This window comes from Eufriesea mexicana, unplaced genomic scaffold (genome assembly GCF_001483705.2).
Source record: "Eufriesea mexicana isolate 0111107269 unplaced genomic scaffold, ASM148370v2 scaffold1992, whole genome shotgun sequence".
Lineage (NCBI taxonomy): Eukaryota > Metazoa > Arthropoda > Insecta > Hymenoptera > Apidae > Eufriesea > Eufriesea mexicana.
In genome coordinates, this window is record NW_016910066.1 from 420,936 (window position 1) to 442,064 (window position 21,129).

Genomic DNA, 21,129 nt, shown 5'->3' on the forward strand with positions numbered 1-21,129 from the left:
TTCTAGTGAATAATACACCACTCCACTCTCTACTCTAGTGAATAATACACCACTCCACTCTCTTAGCTGGCATTCTCGTATAATTTCTTGAATTTCGTTTCAATTTTCAAAATCTTCGACAAACTCTTTTTGTATTTACGATAGCTTCTCTAAATTCATCGCAAATTTTACGAAAAGGCTACAAGAAATTGAACTATTACTTCTCCAAATAACAACGATTAATAATAACAATTTGGTTCGACAGAAACTTAATAATAGCTTGAGTTTCTGTCACTATTCTATAGCGTCACAAAATTTTTATATACTTTATGCTTCAATGCATCCTAACAAATACTAAACAACAGTGTTTATCTGAGCAAAAGTTTCAACGATTTTATTTGTAAGAAAAAAGGCTAAGGTAATACCTGCATTAAATATATGAGCATATAAACGAAGTATAAATCCAACTGTGCAACTTTCTCATGGTGTATCTAAAGATATTCTAATACCGGTAGCACATTTATATTTTTTTATTTTTTTAATCTGATGAAGTGGCTTACATATAACAAAATCAAGGCTTTTCTGTACAAATTTGTTGTAAAATAAATCGCAATGAAATTTTTTTAATACGTCGTAAATAATGGTGCCGATTATATTCTTAATTGCCCCGTTTTGTAGCATCTCATATTTTTTCAAGGTCTTAAAAAAAATTTGATTCTGAAATATGAAAATAGAGACTTCACAAACGATATTTTCACTCGCTTAATTAAAAAATTCATTTTATTTAATATCTCGTTTCCTGTCATATCTTTTCTTCCGTTTTAAATAAACCTACAATTTTGAAACATTTTGTATATTCAATCATGAAATTGTTTATTGCATCTTGTAGATAATGCATATGTCTAAAATCATAAGACTGTAAGAAGTATTCGTTTATTTAAACTTTATTTAAACTTTGCCGATTTGTACAATCTCAATATTTGCTGCCCCTTTCTTAACCACGTACAGATCCATCAGATCTTCGATATAAGACACGAGTGCCAAGGAATCATTCCAAATATTCGTACCTATATCTTTAGACCATCAAAATCAACTGATTCTATACCCCATAAAAGGTGTATTTTTTATCAAGTTTTGCTTAATGTACGTGCATATAAAGCTAGATTTGCATACGCTCTGAGATTAACACGAGGTCTATGGATGAAGGCAAAACTGTTTCTGTATTAAAAAACTATTTCTCTATTAACCGTTACACGATAATTTAAAATGACTTGCAAAGATACAACATCGAATGAAATATTCAACATTAAAATAGTGCATTTTGATTGTCACATCAGTGATCGTAGACGTTATATTTGAAAGTTCACCTTCTTCAACTATCGATTATCAACTAATTAAAACCAAATAACTATCAATTGTCTAGATCCAGAAACCAGAATATTCCTTTACATAAGTATGATTAAAACAGTTCAAACCACCCCATGCCCAATGAGCTAGCATGCGTACAAAACCGTCACTGTAAAATATCTACTCCTTATATTGATAAAATATGAAAATCACACATCCTAATAATGATTCAGTTCCCATCGATTACAATTTTTTCTTAGCCTACTTATAATCATTCCACTATTACTAGGTAGACTCTTATGTGATAAATACATTCTATTAATTTGAATACCACAAACCAAGAAGACTATAATAGGAGAATTGGTAGAACTTTTTCTTCAAATGACAGCACTATATTTTCAAATCTGACTATGAAGACCAGGACCTTGTGTTATTTAAGCTTATGTCAATCTACATACAAATCCAGATTTGTTATTATCCAGATTTCTAGGGCAGCAATTAACAAGTTTAAGTAATATTCACCAGTGCACAAAGGACTGTGTAAATTATGATCATAGTTCATTTTAGATATCTTTCAAGCACAATTTTTCTGATAGGTTTCATTTTTCAATTAAAAATTGTGAATATTGCATCTAATTACAATAATTAAAATATTATGTATCAAGTACACGCATAATAATTGTAATATAAATAATGTAACTGCATATATTTAAACTATTTAATTGTATTATACATACAAAATGAAGAATTATAAATTATTTATCACGTGACAAACATCGATTAACTATTTTATTCAATAGGTAAACGTTGTTATTTAGCGTTGTCGGTAAACCAGTGATAATAATTTTTATATATCGCTTTTGTCTGTCACGCTTTGTTAATTATATTTATTGATAAATTATTTGTAGAATACTAAAAAAGAGTGGCAATTTTGCTATAACTAATTATGTTGAAAAATATACTTCGTACAAATCTTATTCTCGCAGAAAATTTGTTTGAATCTTCTGTAATATAATAAACAATGTTTATTGTTTATTATGAAATTAATTTTATATTTCTACTACTATACGACATACGATACATCTGGTCAAATTATCCATTTAAAAAGTAGGAAAATTGAACAGTATCTTGCATATTATGTTTGAAAATACCGGATATTTTATATGGTGTAAAGAAAAGTTTACATGCAGGTAATATTTATATCGTGTATTACTGGATCGAATATTTGTAGATTAATAGATTTTACCTTGTACTGTTATTATTCTGTTATTATTAGCTTTTCTTTGGCTACGTCTCGATTTGAATTATAGTACATAAATTAATCCTTTCGATACGATGACTTCGCTTTAAACTATTGCTCTAAACTTCGCGCTATAACTGTACGAACACGGACGTTCTCTGCTGTACCTAAATTATGAATCAATGAGAAATTTTAACGGTCGATGAAAGTCATTGTTAATATACTGCGAACGTCAGACATTAGATGACTATAATCACCATTAGTATCGGAAGGATTAGCAGTAAAGTATAAGTTTAAAGTATAATTTTTTAAGAAGTGAGAGACAAGATAATTTGTTGCACTTCAAATTCTTGTTCTGTGAAACAATATTCTTCTCTTGAAACGCATTTTAACAATTTTATACACTACAAACAATTAATTATAGCAATAGGAAATGTGTTCAAAAACATAATAACTGATGACATGATGCCTTATGTGTAATGCACCGATGAAATTGTTACTGTAAAATTACTAAAACAATTGTTATTAATGATGATAACCTACTGTACGTGTTAATTATTTTTTAATACAGTTGGTAACGAATTGTTTTAATAATATTCATGTAACAATTACTACGTTTGTTTTACAAACAGCGCATTTTCGTTATATTTTAAAATAATTAGCGATTAAGTCGAGATAACAATTTCTTTAAAACTCGAAATAAAATCAGCCATGGCTTCTAAATTAAGGACAATATAATATCCCTTTGCACTCGAGAGGTGACCTCTAGTCGCCATTTAATAAAATTTTAAAAATTAATATTAATTGATACATTAAATTTAATCGCCGAATGCAAAAGGATATATTATATTTGAAACATAGCTACATAAATGACATGACTGTCTGTATGTTGATAGTATAAACTAAATCTGGTCAACTTAAGACCTATAGGATAATTGTTATGCAACGATATTGAGGTGTAAAATAACAAAAATTGAATAATCGTATGAAAAATTGATACGACATTAACGTAGGTTTAAATAGGAATAAAATAGATTGTCACGATAATTATTATGTGTCGTTACATCTTTATTCTTTAAATATTGCTTTATTTAATGTATGAATTAGAAAAAGTTGCAAATTTTCGCAAATAATCTGTAAAATATTTTGAATCGACCAGAAGTGATATAAATTGTTAATAATAAATTACAATTAATAAAATCTCTTTTTATATCACAAACGAATTAACGAATTCGTTTATGTTCATTGTAAAATTAATATCTCGTAATAATTGACACGATGAAAAAAATTTGAAATAACGCTCGTACATATCGAATGAAAATCATAAACAACATTTTATCCAGATAGCTCTTCATCTTTTCATATCTTCGATAATAAATACAAATTGTCAAGTAAATACGACAATATATGTATGTGTATATATTTGCATTGATTTACAATTGGTACAGGATATTTTACGTATCCATATACGTATGTATGTGATAGCATAATCTTAATTTTAAGATACCGAAAATTATACTATATTGTACTATTCTGAAAATTGGCTACATAGTAAAAACTAAATTTAACCCTACTTTTTTTTACAAATATTATTAACCGTCGCAATATAAAAATTTATGCATGTATCTGTGGCCTGAGGTTTCCAAGAAATTGGAAATCCAAATAAAGAATTACCAAATCGAAAGACTATATTTTCCCTCCTTGCTCCCCCTTCCCTCGAAAAATCTACAATTATTACAAATATAATATTAACGTATTAAATTTTATGACTTGCGCGTTTATCAACATTCTCTAAGTTTATCGTTACGTTCCGTGAAATTCATATTTAGTAATTTATATTCGATAATATAAATTACTTAATTATCGTAATAAAAGCTCCATTTCTTTACAGCGCTAACTTTTATCCTTATATCTTAAGGGAGTAAAACGAAATCGACGGATGAAAGACATGTTTTCGTAACAGATTAAGAAAAATATTTATAGGTACTTTTAGATAACAATGTCAGAATTATAAAATATTTTTCATTGCGGTATGTTTATTATTAATACCACTATCGTGACAGTTTTACAATAATCCACTCATTATGAAATTGGTAAATAAGCTATTAACACTTTTATAATTAGATCTGGATCTTTATCACTGCCGTTTCAACTGAATCGACAAATTTCAAGGTTTCATTGAATATTTTACTATCGTACAACAACTCTTCGTAGGTAACGTATTTTCTGCCGTTTATAAAAACATCGTTTAATACGATAATTATAAAATTTGACAATAACTAATAATCTTTAATAAATTTTATTATCAAATTTTATAATAATTTTCTAATTGAAAAATTGTATAATAAATGTGACGGAAGTCACATTGAAAACCGTGGTTCACGCTGCGTAAAGCTTGGTTTCTTAAATAACAAGGTGGTCTTTCGTTCGTTCGAGCAATCTGGATGATCAACCCTGTGCGAGCGGCGGTGTAACCCAACCATATTTCTCGTGAGTTTTTACTAGCCTTCTGAAGGATTCTTCGGCGGAACGTCTGTTGAATTCTTTGCTCGCCTTTGGTTTTCTCGCTATACGACCCTGAAAAATAATTTAAAGAAAACAGACATATTAATTAATTATTATTAAAAACGCATAAGTTGAATCTTGCATTTGTATAAAATTCATATAAAAAGATATTTCGTAAAAGGAGGCTACATTTTAAGTGTTCGTCTAATAAACTTTTGCGTACGCAAAATATTATTGTCAAATTCAAAACGAGGCCTATCTCCGACTAATAATTATAATATTTGACTCGAATCATAATTTAAGTAATTCGTTTGAAAAATTCAAGTAAAATTCAAGTAAATTGCAACGATTTTCCTATAATTCTCAATCAAGTGTTGAGATATTTTTTTTTTTATCAAACCTGCTATTAGATATGTATTATATAGATTATACATTTACACATATACAGATAGAAGTTTTAAGAGGAAAAAGTTAAAGAAATCTTTTACTTTGACATCTAGAATTGAAATTCCCGAAAATTTGGGTAATTTGATATAAAGAGAATGAGTGAATAAAACAGAGAAAAGAATTACATTTATATGTTTAATTAAGTTTTACTATGATAATAATTCGAATTTTGATCTCGCATATGTGAAAACTTATTTATGTAAAAATGACAAATTTAAGGAGTACGACAATTACGATACGTAATAAATATAATAACACAGTTATAACGATAACGTAAAAAAGGTATGAAACTTTTAATTCTTCCTCAAATTCTGTTGAAATAATAGATTACACGTGTAAAGCAACATTGTACTGGATAATGATAAGAAAAAGCATTTGGCCAATTTTCGTAAAACTGCAGAAAGGAAGAAAAAGAAAGAAGATGTAGAAAGTCGAAAGAATTGAAAAATGGAAATTTTACCTGGCCTTTCACCATGCTGGCCGCAAATTGCGTTATGACAGCTTCGATTGTATACGCACTGACCCATCCTCTAGGGGTAAGAAGCTCCATACAAATTGCACCGCCTTCCATTACGAATCCTTTCTCGATTCGTGGCGAAATAACACGCATGAAGGGTGGCGCAAACGGAAAATTCTCCGGGAAGACCACGTGAAGAAGTATATAAGGTATATTGAGCTCTCTCATGTCGGCAGCCAGTTTACTTTCCGGATCGATCTTGTGCAGTCTCACGTGCCACTCGAACAAATTGTCGTTCACCAGCTCCGCGGTGAAGGTCGACTCGAGACGATGCTGCGTCCTCTGAATCTCGCTCAGCTCCTTCATTAAACGACGTAGACGAACTTTCTTATCCGGCATCGCCACGCTTCCCTGAAATAACGCTACAATCATTAAATAATTCTAAAGTTCCTTTAGCTTTTCGAAATTTTTCTTAGCTTTTTTCTTTTGCTTTTTTCCTCAAACTGTTTCTCCTCGACTTTCAACTTTCTATAAGCATCTGACAATTTTTGTAAATTTTCTCCTCATTTTTGTCCAAAAGTGTCAAATTATTATATTATCAAATATACTAATCAATATATGATAATCAAATATTAAAATCAATATCGAATGTCAAGTCAAATATCAAATAATTATATTTTTTCCTTTTTCATCATCTTTTCATTATCTTTTCATCATCGATGAGTGTTAGGGATATTATTGAGAATTGATATTTATCAGCGACTTCAAGTAAATTATACGAGTATATATTTTAATAAATAAAAAGAATTACGACAATTTGGAAAACAGAATGAAATAAAAGTTTAAGGTAGGATACTAATTGTCAATAACGTTAACGGTAAAACTATTAAACTGGATAAAATGGCTAGTTTCATAGATTCGATATATAATTTGTTAATAGAAAGTTGATAAATAAAAGCAATTGAGATGCAAATCGTCGATGATTTCTCGAAAGATGATGCGACGCAATAGAATACAGATAAGAAAGATGAGTAAATCAAGCACGAATAAAAAGGGATATATTTTTTTTAAGTATCGGTTTTTCCAACGTGAAATTCCAGAAGGCGAAAAAGAAATTTTTACATTCGAAATGACAAATCGTGGAAAGAAACTCTCATTCGTATGAAAATATCGGCTGAGATTGAAACAACGTAAGTCTTTCTTTAATTAATCTTTCTTCGAGTACAAACTAGCATGACATAATTGTTCTTGATCGACTCTGTAATTTCTGTGAAATACCTAGCGAAAATGCACATGTTTTAGATATTTCCTGATACAAATATACATGCCACTTATTCACATTTACGAATTATTTGAACGTGAAATGCGTAATACGAAATTTATCAAGAAAGTTTTCTAAGATTAATTGGAAAACGATTTGGGGTGGAAAATCAATAATGGATACATGTATATCGAATAGACTCAAAAAGCTATTTTTGGGCACAGTAAAAATTGACGAATGTGATAAAAAAGTGACAAAAGAAGAATAGGAAGTTGGCCACATTTAATTAATGAAATTTAATTAATAACAAAATTATTATGTGTATCTAAATATATTCTATAAATAATAATTTATCTTATTCGTTTTAATTATCAAATAATTTATTATTTAATAAATTTTTCATTTCTTATTTATAATTGACATTTTTGTATGAAATAAATCTTTATTATTTGCATTATATAAATGTAATGATTTATAGAATATATTATATAGACGATAATAATATTTTTAATCATAAAAATAAACAGCCTGAACCCAGTCTAGAGTTAAAATGCCTCATCTCATCCCAAGAGTATAATGCCAAGTTAACGAATAATTGTAACACCTTAGGATAGTTAGTAGGACGGTTGTATAAGTGAAAGTAAGGGTCGACGGTTGACCAGGTCCTCGTGGAGAAATCCTGAACGCATCAGGCCCTTAAACATGGCATCCATATTTAGACATAGAGAAACAAAAGTAAGTATTATCTATATCTACGTGCTAATAGGAAAAAAAAGACGAAAGACTATCGAAAAAATTTCCTAAACCAGATATACAATTTGAATTTTACGAGTATTCCTTAACCATCGTCGTTTATATCATTTGAATTATTCGTGTCATTGTAGTTGTCGTTGTCGTTATTGTCAAATTATATTTACAGAGGAGAAAACACAGTGTGAATTATCATTTATTGCTAGTCCGATCAGTAAACTATTTTATTAACCAAGGAAAATATACGATGCTTTCCAATCGAAATATATTTTCCCAAAAATATATAAACATACTCGTATACGTATGTATGTAAAGTAAAAGAAACCTAAGTTACTTCATTTTGATACATTAAACAATGTTTAGATTGAATCAAATGTTATTAGGTTATGAAAAACATAGATGAAAAGTACACAATATTATCATAGTTAATTGGATTAATACAATTCGAGTTATTACTAAACGAAAATAAGTATATAGTTATATATTTGTAACTTATTATTTTGAAAAATAATTTAAAATAATGAGAAGTATCGTTTTGATTCAAGAAATTTTATTGATAAATATTTTAATATTTATTTACGCTATTTGATTATATTAAATTAAGTTATTTAATTCTTCTTCTTCTTCTTCAGTATGTGTATTATCGATCAATGAAATTTCTACTAGTTATACAATTTTTTTACTCTTTCCAATATCTAAATAACGATACAAATTTAAATTACTTTAATTTCGATAACGCGACATGCAAGTAATTATAAAACTGACCCAAGTTACGTATTTACATTTTCATCTTAATTTCAAGTCTTACTTCATCGATGATACCATGCCACGTACTTCTCGATCATTTTATCCGTAAACGGATAAATTCAAATTTTCGGGACTCTTGACCTACAAGGTTTTCGCAATATTAAGGGTAATTATTTAGAAAGTAGACGCAGCTTGGAACATAGATGATTTTTGAATGTATCGTAAAAGTCGACATTTTGAACAACTTTTTCTCATATATACATAGAACCGCCGCTCGGCCTTAGTTTTCGAGATGTTCGAAAATTCTGCCTGCACCTACACACGTCAGTGGCAGTGTATGTGTCTCTCAAAAGACGCCGCAACAATCGAAAGCGCCAACGTATAACGAGTGAACTTAAAAGTACTATAATACATATAAGTTATCGGTAAATCAGGTTAAGTTAGGAAAAATTAATATTCCATTCTTTATCGAGATCAATAAAGTTTGATCTTTCGCGAGTATATGAAATTCTCTGAGATATTAGTAGTGAGGATGCATCCAATAGCGGGATCAAGATACAAAGCTAAAGGTTTCGACTCGAAACTTTTGAGGAGCACACTGTGTGTAATCGCCGCTGGGTGATAGTGCTTTGTTTAGAAAAAAGTGACGGCCATATGTTGACGCACACACTGCCATGAACGCGTGTAGGTAGAGACAAAATAGAATGTGTTGGTATGAAAGTAAGGCCTAACGGCGTTTATATGTATAGAGGAAAGTTGTTGAAAATATAGATTTTTACGACCTATTCAAAAATCATCGAAATCCTAAAACGTGTCCGCTTTCTAGATAATTATTATAATATGTATATATACATATATAAGATGCCGGCGAGATACCTGCGTGGAATTGCCGCTTGACATTTTCGACTTGAAGAAACAACTGCCATTATTGGAATTGCTAGCACTCGGATTATCGGACAACGCACCATCAGTCGGCGTAACAGCATCTGGCCGATGATGTCGACTCAAAAGCCTCCTCGAAGGCGAACTTGTCGAACTGCTTGCTCCATCCTGCTCCGAAATCTTCTCCGAAGATCGAAAGAACTTTCGAAAAGCAGCCACCACCTTTTCTTTCGCCCTTGTGGACATAGTTCTTCCAGTATTTTCAGTACACTAATTGATCATAAGTTTCTATTAATTAAGTTTCTATCCTTTTAATCGCAATTTACATAATTATAATTTGTGAAAATAAATCGTATAAGCAACATGCTTAAAGTGTATCGTAAGTAACGAACAAGTAACATGATTGGTTCATAATAATAATAATAATAATAATAATATAAAAAAAAATTGAGAAAAACGAGTAACTTCCGTCAAAGTATAATCAAGCATCGAGATTAGAATTTCCATTACGATTCTCGGCAATCGATGTCTAATTGAAATTCAGAAATTGTTCGTAATAAATATATTTCTATATATTATGCGTTGAATAGTTTTCATTACGAATGATCAATAAAATTCGGATCAAGTTAATTTATTAAATATTACAATAGAAATGAAAATTCTAGCAAGTTGTGCAAATGTTATCGTTATTTTTACCGAAGATCATAATTACAGAGTAACACACTGAAATTTTTGATTATTATTTTGGTATATATAATTTATTGCAACTGTCAATGTTTTATATTACAATTATTTTTCGTTAATTTCAAAACGTTTAAATCAACTCCTTTGCATAATTACACATATTTACACTCGGATTTATAAACCATTGGACATTTACATAATTTTTAACAAAATTCTTATCGAGCTAGATAAAATCTGCCTATAAAATCTTTAGAAAAACGATACAAATTACATTTTACTTATTACGATATGATAAAGCATTAAACGTTATCATCATAAATATTAAACAAATATTAAACAAATTACTACGATAGTACTATACCATTCTTACAATATAAATTGATAAATTGTTGTTCCATTTTCAAACGCAGACCTGTTCTCGCTTTGAAACCGTTATTCAGTTTTTCGGCAACTTATAAAACGAGAATGCATACGGATACATTATTATCGTTACAGATACAAAATATCACACTACCATCCGTTCGTTGTCTGTCAGAAAAAAAGAAACAGACTTTTCGAAAGTCCAAAACTCCTCCCTTAATAAAGGGAGCATGCATAGCGTTCTTAAATGGCATCGAAATGCGATGATAGAAGAAACACAAATGTTCACTATACGAATAAAAGATGCGAAAAAGAGGCCTGGTACAAGGTTCAGTGATCGTCGTGGCAGCATCCGCAGCAGCCTCTATTAGCATGACTTTTCCACCACTCACCCCTTCTTCCCTTTGTGATCAGAGCTTACTCCGGTCCAACGCGCTCAATTGTTTGCGAAACATCTTAAGTTGATCACTAACGCGTTCCAAGTATAAATAACTTTCAGACAAGAGACGTGTATCGAGAACACAACGGATGAGGAACACAACGGAACACGGCGCAGTCTCCACCCTCATTGAACTGTGGCCGGGCGCGTTAGTTCACAGGAGGGTTGCTAGCTCTGCTGGCCAGGGCCGTCTTGATCCATTTCGAACCCGAGTCCCGTTCCGTTGCTTGCCTGAACAAATTTTTTCTTACAATCCGATTAACATATCTAGTCTAATAACTTTACTTCTCCATCGCATCGAATTTTTCAAAAAGAAAATTTAATTCGAACGATTTAATATATAAAAAACCAGATCTTTTCTTTCACGGAATGAATTATGTTATATATAGTTGCCATGTTTCAAATGTTTCAAACTTTCAAATATGCAGATATACGTATGAAAGCGAGATCTAATCGTAATATAACCTTTATTATTTCATTCTCTCGTAATAACATCATCGAGAAGCTTATTTATAATAATTATCTGCTCTTATTTCATAGCCTAAAATGAAAAATTCTAATGAACGCTAGTTTCTTCCTGATAAACATATAAACATTCAATTGTAAAAATGTAACAAATTCGTTTTTCCTAGCAAGATATTATGTTCTTTTATATATCATAGATTATACGTACAATTCGTAAATTCGTATAATATACCGCTAAATGAATCTCATTTATTTTATGCGCTTAATATTATTTTATTCCATAATATTTTATAACGTTAATTATATCTGCACATAATTCTTCAAATTAATTAGAATTTACGTAATTACGTAAATCGCGTCTTTCGTTATAATTCATTCCTAATATTTTCTTCAATGCTATACCAATTATTAATCAACATATGTATTTAATTCGATTTGATTGAACGTCACGAGATTTTCAATGTATGCTTAACAATTTTTTTAAAACCTTTGGATTCAATAAACAACTGGTCCTTATGAATAAATTAGTAACAAACGATGTGCTGCTAAATATCATTTATAATCGATAACAATTCATTTATAATAAACAACATTATTTTTTCATGAAAGTTATTATAACATGTAAAATGAGTAATATTATGCTACAATATTTTTAACAAAATTGAGTAAGAAATATTTACCATGAGAAATAACGTGAAAGTCTTCATTTTTTTATATTACCTTCTGGTTTTAATATTTCCATTTAATAATATAAAATTTCTAGATAAAGTTTATATGAAAGTATCAAACAAACTATAGATCTAATAAAAAGACGCATAAAAATAAATTGTTATTCATTGTAAATGACGTAGAAAAAAATGATAAATCCACCTAAACGATTAAAATGACTGTGTTAAACTAATTACAAATTATTACTTATATTTTGTTTTCCAATTGGAAAATGATATTTACACGTATATATATAACACACCATCGATTTCAAATGTGTTCGAAATTATTATTATTTTTTCTTTAATTAATCATAATAATCGTATCAGACTGTTACTAATAAAATACGTTATTATGATATACTATTATTTAAATGTTATGATTTATTGAAAGGTTGAATCTGTTCCAAAAATTGTAACATTTCTAATATCTCGTAGCAACGTTTCAAGTTATCTTTCAACGAAAACTATGTTATTATTTAATTTACTAAAGCTATCTAAAAAATTAAATAAAAGAATAAACAAACGAAATTTCATTGTTCGTTTGCACGACTTGATGATAATATACACAGGCATGTCAATTTTTTCTCTTCTCCTTTTCTTTCTTTCTTTTTTCATAAACGACCGTTTAGAAATAGTTCTACTATTTCTACTGTGCTAAGTAGCATTGTATCACGTTACAATTGACCAAGATGTTGAAAACCCATCGTAGGCATACTATTTATTCATTTAATTAATTATAGTGTACGTGAATATTTTTATTACTTGTTTATAATTTATTAAATTTCTATAATGATGATTTTGTGGAAAAAATTTGTTATATTTTTTTGCAAGAGAGAAATATCGCAAATGAAATCCTTAATTGAAAGAAATTAAATCGTACCTATATAACTAATTAAATTACAGTTAATTTAATCGTAAAAATTTTCACAAAAAATTCATTACTTTTGGTGTTCTTAAATTTAAACAATCGTAATAAAAAGTCTCTTCTACTCTATCCAATATATTTATACTTTATGGCCGTGGAGTTGTTTAATTTTATAAAACAATTATTCGTTTCTTTTTTTTCAAGAATGACAGATGAGAAAACAATATTAATGTATCACTAATTTTGATTAATTTAGAATTAATCGTGTTAATTTATTTAATGAATTGCCTGTGTAGACTTCTGCAAAGTGCGACACTATCGAATGTCAATAGATTTTACAACTTAATATCGATCCAATTTACACATCTGATAGTAGCAGATATTCTGATATTGGATTTCATAGTAATAATATGATAATACATTGTAACTGAGCAAGCACTTTAATCTATTACAATAATAATATACAAATTAAGAAACTGTCATAAATATGGAATTTAGATTATTTAGAATATACAAAATATATAATTATCATATTTTAATATTTTAAAAAATTCTAGTATTTTTAGCTTTAGTATTTTTTATTCTTCGCTATAGTGATTAAATTATATAACATTATAATTCACACTAAATGAGATTGAATGTTTTCAAAAACATAGAAATAGGTATAAAGATGTTAATATGCAAACACCATAAAACCTAATAATCCTAATAAAAGTAAAATAATTTAAATAACTCGATTATTTCATATAAATTCTATTTATTTTTCCATGGTAATACAATATAACAATTCAAATATCGATGTGAAAATAAGAAAATTAGAATATGCTTTGTTATATAGGTAAAAACGAGAAAACATGATAAGTATTGAATCCATATCCATTTTAATTCTTCTAGAATACTAGGCTGATAATAAATTAAATGCTCTCTATAAATTAACTCTCCTTCGATGATTACCACATTTTCATTTAAATAACCTGCTTGTTGCGTTACATACTTATTACTTATTTTGGCTGCAACTAAAATAGATTTTTATAATTTTATCATATTTTTTAATTAGAAAAAAACATTGAAAAATACCACTAACATTTTCGATCAAAATTTTGTCTAAGTAATTCATCTATGGAATAATCAGCCAGTTCTATACTGTGATTATACATCTCGTATAGACCTTCGCTAGTAAGGAGACCCTTCTGCTGTAATATCAAATCTCCATAAAACTGTATTTTTTGTACCTCTTCATTTATTGTATGAGTAAAAATGGCAATAGATTCTATTGTTGCTTCAAATAATTGCTGTGACAAATTAACAATATCAGTACTTATAAGTAATAAAATTAAAATAGTATAATAATACAATTTTTACCTTTAGATGAAAATTAAAGAAAAGTAAAAGTTTAAGAGACTTTATAGGTTTATCCGTATAGAAATGAACCTCAAACTTTAAAATATCTTTTTTACCATCGATATTTGTATCTATTTCCCGAACCTAAAATCTTGAAAAATTAATACTTGTGCAAAATATATAAAACAATAACAGTTCACAGACATTAGTGTAATAATTCTTATTTATGTGTTTAAAATAACATAGAAATAGAACCTTTACTAATATACAGTTATCTTCAATTTCATTATTCTTATATGTTTTAAAAGTCGAACAAACTATAGGATTGATATTGTAATCCCTATTTGCTAATAATAAATATTTATAATTAAATGATACATCAGGTTCCTCCATGAGTATACAATTTTTCAACAAGAAACCTAAAAATTACAATGTAAAATAGTGAAACTCCATAATTATAATATTTCAAATAGTATACCATAATTTGAATATTATAAAATATACTAATATATCAATACATAAAAAATAAAATGTCAAAATGTATATACCTCCGGCATTATAAATAATTAAAAACGGTGTAACCAATGATAAAATTATGAGAAATAATACAATGAGAAAACTTAATGAACATATTTTAGTTTTATATTTATAATCAATGGGGCTTGAAAATATTTCGATAGCAGCCATTGTAACGCGTTGTCTTGGCAACAGTTAAAAAATAAATATGAGAAACCGCCATATAATACAGGATTCATAAAGATTCTTATAACATGCTATATAAATTTATATTTTCTCAATATAGTAATATACTTTATTATAAAAAATAGTTGTTGGAAACTCTATAATGAAATCATAAATCAAAATAACAAATGATAATGCCATTTGACATAACCGCATTCAAAATTGTTTAGTATAACATGAAATATATAAAATGTCTGATTTAAATCACTCTCCTTAAGCATCAAAGAAACTGTTAGCAAAAAATAACATAAAAAAAATGGAAAAATCTATGGAAAATATATAAAAATATGTAACAATTTTTAATTTTTAACAGCATATGTTTGTCTAAAAGTTTATAAACAAATAGTACGTAAGACTATGTGTATATGTAGTGTACATAATAATACATTAAGCATATGATGCCACTTAAAAAACACAAAATTAACTTTCGTCTCATTTTTAGCCTTTTACGTCTTCACCTGCAAAAAGCTACATTAAATTATGTCCCTTAAAATAATTCCACTTTTACATAAAATATTTTTTAATATCATAATCATATAAGGTTCATAATTAATTGAAAATACTAATTTAAATGGAACACCTAGTATACACAGATTATGATAAATTTCATAAAAAATACAAAAGATTGTTGCAATTGCTAATATCACTTTAAGCTATACAAAAGTACAACATGAATATGTTAATTATAAGTAACTGTATAAACGCTTGATATAAAAGTGGATAAGGAATGTTTAAAATATTCGGGGGACGCATACTTTAAATTGTTATACTGTAGGTTATGACGTAGTTATGTATATGACGGTTTCAATATTTTCTTAAAAGAAATAATGATTTAATTTATACTTAATATTAAAATAAATTTTTAAATATATTTCTATTTAAAAAGTGATTATGTTTCTTATATTGTAAACAATATATATTGTTATTCAATATACAGGGTGTCCAAAGTTTAAGGATGTGCTATCCCTGTTAGTATATTCCACGTTAACTTACTACAAAAAATATTAAACATAGATAAAAAAGGCAAAAAATATTAAACACTGATAATAATTTTAATACTAAATTCCTAGATACAACCAATATTTAATTTTTAAATAATTTTACAAAGGGCCAACACTGTAGTCTTCGGGGTCATTCAATTGTACGTTACTTTTATATCTAGAAAACTTTAAAAGAAAAAATATAATAATAAATGTACATGATAAATTGATCTAAAAAATTAATAATTTGATCGTTGAAATGAAATAAAATACAAATGAATTTCGTACAGTAATAAATTTTATTTTCAATTGTTAGTCCTTCATTATTAAGAACACAGGCCATTTTGAAATGATATGTTAGATTTTTACGCATTTTGTACTAAAATTATTGTCAGTCTTAATAGTATTAAGTAATAGCAATAATGGTAATAATTTAATACCGATAGTAAACATAATTCGTATAAAACTACACGTAAATATCGCTTCATTTTTTCTCTTTGAATTCCATATTTTTATTTATAACTTTCTAATAAAGCATTAAATAACCCATTTTTATATAACACTTTGTTTTTATTTAGACTTTAGATCATAGAATATACAAATTAAGTTTGATACTTTAAATCTGGAACTTCTTGCATAAAAATGACAGATGCAGAGAGAAATGTTTACTTAACATTTTTAAAAGATTTAAAAGGTATGTGATTAAATATATATAAATCATATACATTCATTATTCATTTTATTTTAAAATGATAATAAATCAAATTTTTTAATCTCAATAAACCTATTTTATAATATGCATATTTTATTAATTTTACATTATATTTCTTTAGTAAAGAAGAAAGAATATCATGAATTTGAAAAATCACTTAATGTATTACAAAATTATGCTGCTTTGAAAGGATTGGTGGATGATGATATTGACTTTCTAGCAAATGTTATTATGAATACAGGTTTAGGTTAATATACTTCAAATATTATAAAAAGTAAATAATCATTTTATCAGAAATATTAAGGAAAGAATATTTTTAATAGGTGCTACTAAATTGGTGCCTTTAGTAAAATGTTTAGTTCCAGTGTATAAAGTACCTGAACATACAGTTAAATCTATTCTTTCTTGGTGCTTATCATCTATAAATGAACTGCCTATTACTTTATCTACCGTCATTATACAATGGATAATTGGTAACGTATTTTTATTAAATAAAAATATAATGTAATGAAATAGATTGGAAAATATGTAGAATAAAAATTGAAATTATGTTTTCAGGTATATTAGATTACCAATTGATAGATGAAAAAGTTATAAATATATATTATAATGTTTTCTTTTACTGGATGTTAAAAAAAGAAAGATTGGTAAATATACCTTCTATATATTTTATATTGTATATTTATTAGCACTATATATTGTTATTTATACAACAACTTGAAATTATAATTAAGTATTTTATTATCATTATTATAGGAAAGACATATAGCACGTCTCATTCATGTATTGACAAAGCCAGAGGATATATCTCGCAGAAATGTAACTAGATTATTAGCTCTTCATAAGAAATATTCAAAACCTCAAAAACACATTATTGTTTTACTATCGTAAGTAATTATAGTTTCAATTGCTTTATTTAAAAAATTTGTTATTAATTTACATGGGATTTATTTTAGATTATTCAAATCTTATAAACCTGAATTAGTTCCTGAAAAAGTTCTATATATAAATACAAAAAGTGCATGGTCTCCAATACCTGAAATTTTACAAGTAATGCTTCAAGATGCTCAAACTCGTTTCGAGAATCAACAAGTACAGGACTCAAATTTAAATTCTTTTAACTGGGATAAATTTATGGTAAATATTTCATAATTATAAAATTCATCCGATATGAAATTCACATTTATTTCTTTTTTTTAATTTTCGTGGCTTATGAAGACAAAAAAGACAGAATCTTACAGTACAGTACCTTTAATACCATCTATAGGATATTTCCAAATTGGTTCTAGTATTTTTAAAGAAAAGAAAACAAAGCCTATTTTTGATGTTTCTAGGTAAATAATTAATTTTATTACTTCATATCATATAAAATTTATATCTTTTATATGGTAAAATATTTTAGTACAGAAGAATTGGGAAGGTTGCATTTAGACATAGAATTACCATGTAATGCTGTATCTCTTTTAGCTAATACAGCAGGATTTCATCTTCTGACATTTGCCGATTTCCAATATCAAAGTAGATTTTCTTATAATCTTTATAACACCTTAATAAGAGGTATATTTCAAATAATCTGTGTTAATCTGTGTTTCTTTTAAGAGGAAAACTTAACATTTATTTCATTTCAGCTTTTATGTTGGAAAATGAAAAATTTTCTGCGGAAGAAATTAATAAACTACTTGATATGACTATAGAGTTTTCACGATACATGCAACAAGACATACTTATTGTCAATCGGTTTCTTGATGAGTATCTGTATTATAATACAGGAGAATATCAATCAAAATTACTAACTTTGTTACAGTGGACAACTTCGATGTCTATTAACGGTATAATTTAAATAAAACATGTTTTCTAATAGTTAATTTTTTTCGAAAATATTTATATTTGTTTGGATAATTTTCATAGTATATTCTACATTACATAAGATATGATACTTCAAAAAATATTTTCTATGAAAATATTAGTTTTAGTATAGTATAGTATCAAAAATAAAATCGATAGCATTGTCAAATATAAACACATTTTTCTAATAGATAAATTTTTAATTTTACTTAAAAAAAAAGAATCTCTTTTTTTTAAAAAAAAAAGAGATAATTTAAAAGATAGGTATATTTTTTTGATCTTCTAAGTATCAATAGTCTCTTTTATTTTTCTATATTATATTATATTAACATGTACTATACAAATAAAATATATTTAGATTTGCAGGAAAAAATATTAGTGCATATCCAAAATATGTTCTATGAATCAAACTTAAGTACAAAGTGTGAAATTATCAAAATGTTGAAAATGTTGATCACAAATTTGGTATGTCAAACAAATTATTTTATTATCATATCTAACTCAGTTATATTTTATTTGATATAAAGAATATAATTGGATATAAATACTATTAGAAATAAAATATTTTTAAAAAATAGTATAAACATAAAAATACTATACTTATTGATAAAAAATCAATAGTTAAAATATCATTTTTTTGTAGTTTGTTAGTCAAGGATTTGAAGACTGTTGCCATAAAACACCTGCTCCATTTTTAGGACAAAATGCAATGAATAATTTTGAAGAAGCTATTCCCATTCTCACAAAGATTTCAGAGGACCTTATTACATCTGGTTTAAACATGTATTTGTATGATATTTTGTTTCTTTCAGAAGCATTATCGTTTTATGAAGAGGTAGGTAATGAATACAGTAATAATGAAATATTATTAATTTAATCTTTTAATTTAATCTGATTTAGATTTGTACATTGGAAAATCGGAGTGCTATATTATCCTTTACATTAGCACCCCCTGCAGTGATTTATGCATGTTTAATTACAAAACACTGTGCAATTTTATCAAGGATATGTAAATTATTATTAAGGTATTTGCTTTATAAATATTTTTGTATTTATAAATTATTTTTTTAATGTAAATCTTTGTTCATAGATATTATGACAGAAGTTCAAAATTAAAAAATCGTAAAACACGTAAGTTATTAAAGAAAGAAATTCACACTACACTTGTCTATGCTAAAGACATTGTGGCAGCATTATGGTATAATACGGTGTGTAAATACAATATTAATATTAGTTATAATAAAATTTATCATTAAATATTAACTTTACAAATTTTGCTATAATGTAATTTTCTAAATTGAAATTCAATTAGTTTATTATACTGAATAATTTTGAAAATATTTTTGATAACCTGATAACTATGAATCAAAACTTAAAATTTGGATAAACTAATAAAAAACTATTTCATTAAAATAAAATTAAATCAAGAGTTTATCAGTTAATTAATTATAATTGATGATATAAATATATTACATTCAAAATATTCTTTTATGTAAAATTTTCATTGTAGTTAAAAATGAAAAAGTTGTATATAACTGTATAAATACTAAAACACTTTGTTCAATTATCATAAATCAGATGAAATATAATCAAAATATAAATTTGCCTTAAAACAGTTAGTTTATGAGAAGTTTCTACTTTTCTCAAATCCTATATTCAACCATATTTTTTAATAAATGCATACTTTTCAGCACTCTAAGGAAAGCAGTAATGTCTTACAAAATATTTTAATGAATGTGATGACAAATTTAGAATATTGTAATACAGATCGTTTTTTGAATATTGATAATCATTATGCATTTTTACCTTACAAGTGCGTGCTCAACGAAACAGGACTAAATATCAGTACAAAAGAGGTAAATAATAAGAGTTATATTTATAATAAAATTTTGGAACTAATATTAGTAAATTCTAAATAATAAAAAATTGTCTTAATATCAATAAAATTTTTACAGGATACTATGAGCGTAGCCTTGTATTATTGTCCAATTATAAGTGAATTTCTTAATGTATTCAAAAATCAACGATAAATTTAGATATAAAAATATTTATATTACTTTTGAAGTTTATTTTTATGTGATAATGATATTCATAATACTCTTGTGATCTAATAAATGTTTCCAGCCATAAATTTTATATGATAATATAATACTATATTTTAATTTGTAAAATTTGTAACAGTTTAGTATATTTATAAAATAAATTGAGTTAAATTAATTGTTACTTTTTATTTCTCTGATTTACATAAAAATTTTCATTTACAGTTCATTTAACAGTCTTTAATACATATTTGCCTAATGAAAACTTACATATAAATTATCATGAAAGCCTTGGGCTCATACTTTATAAACTATAGAATTTTTTTTACATAT

The 21,129-nt window shown here is 26.8% G+C and overlaps 2 protein-coding genes across 2 annotated transcripts; one reads left to right on the forward strand and one right to left on the reverse strand.

Moving 5' to 3' along the window:
* Window positions 1-4,967: 4,967 nt before the first annotated feature.
* On the reverse strand, window positions 4,968-15,166 carry LOC108549405 (transmembrane protein 231). The gene is given in 9 exon segments (XM_017902767.1): window positions 4,968-5,156; window positions 5,965-6,381; window positions 7,304-7,305; window positions 9,610-9,865; window positions 13,872-14,148; window positions 14,223-14,430; window positions 14,501-14,623; window positions 14,735-14,898; window positions 15,028-15,166. Coding segments are annotated over 9 exon segments (1,728 nt in total). The 3' UTR covers window positions 4,968-5,014.
* A 1,676-nt stretch (window positions 15,167-16,842) lies between these two features.
* Window positions 16,843-20,876, forward strand: LOC108549408 (centromere protein I). Its single transcript, XM_017902770.1, has 15 exons — window positions 16,843-16,894; window positions 17,034-17,159; window positions 17,236-17,385; window positions 17,471-17,559; window positions 17,669-17,799; window positions 17,869-18,047; window positions 18,120-18,246; window positions 18,315-18,469; window positions 18,541-18,741; window positions 19,116-19,222; window positions 19,401-19,592; window positions 19,658-19,782; window positions 19,848-19,965; window positions 20,449-20,613; window positions 20,713-20,876. The coding sequence occupies exons 1-15, from the start codon at window positions 16,843-16,845 to the stop codon at window positions 20,785-20,787; spliced, it is 1,992 nt and encodes a 663-aa protein (XP_017758259.1). The 3' UTR covers window positions 20,788-20,876.
* The last annotated feature ends 253 nt before the right edge of the window (window positions 20,877-21,129 follow it).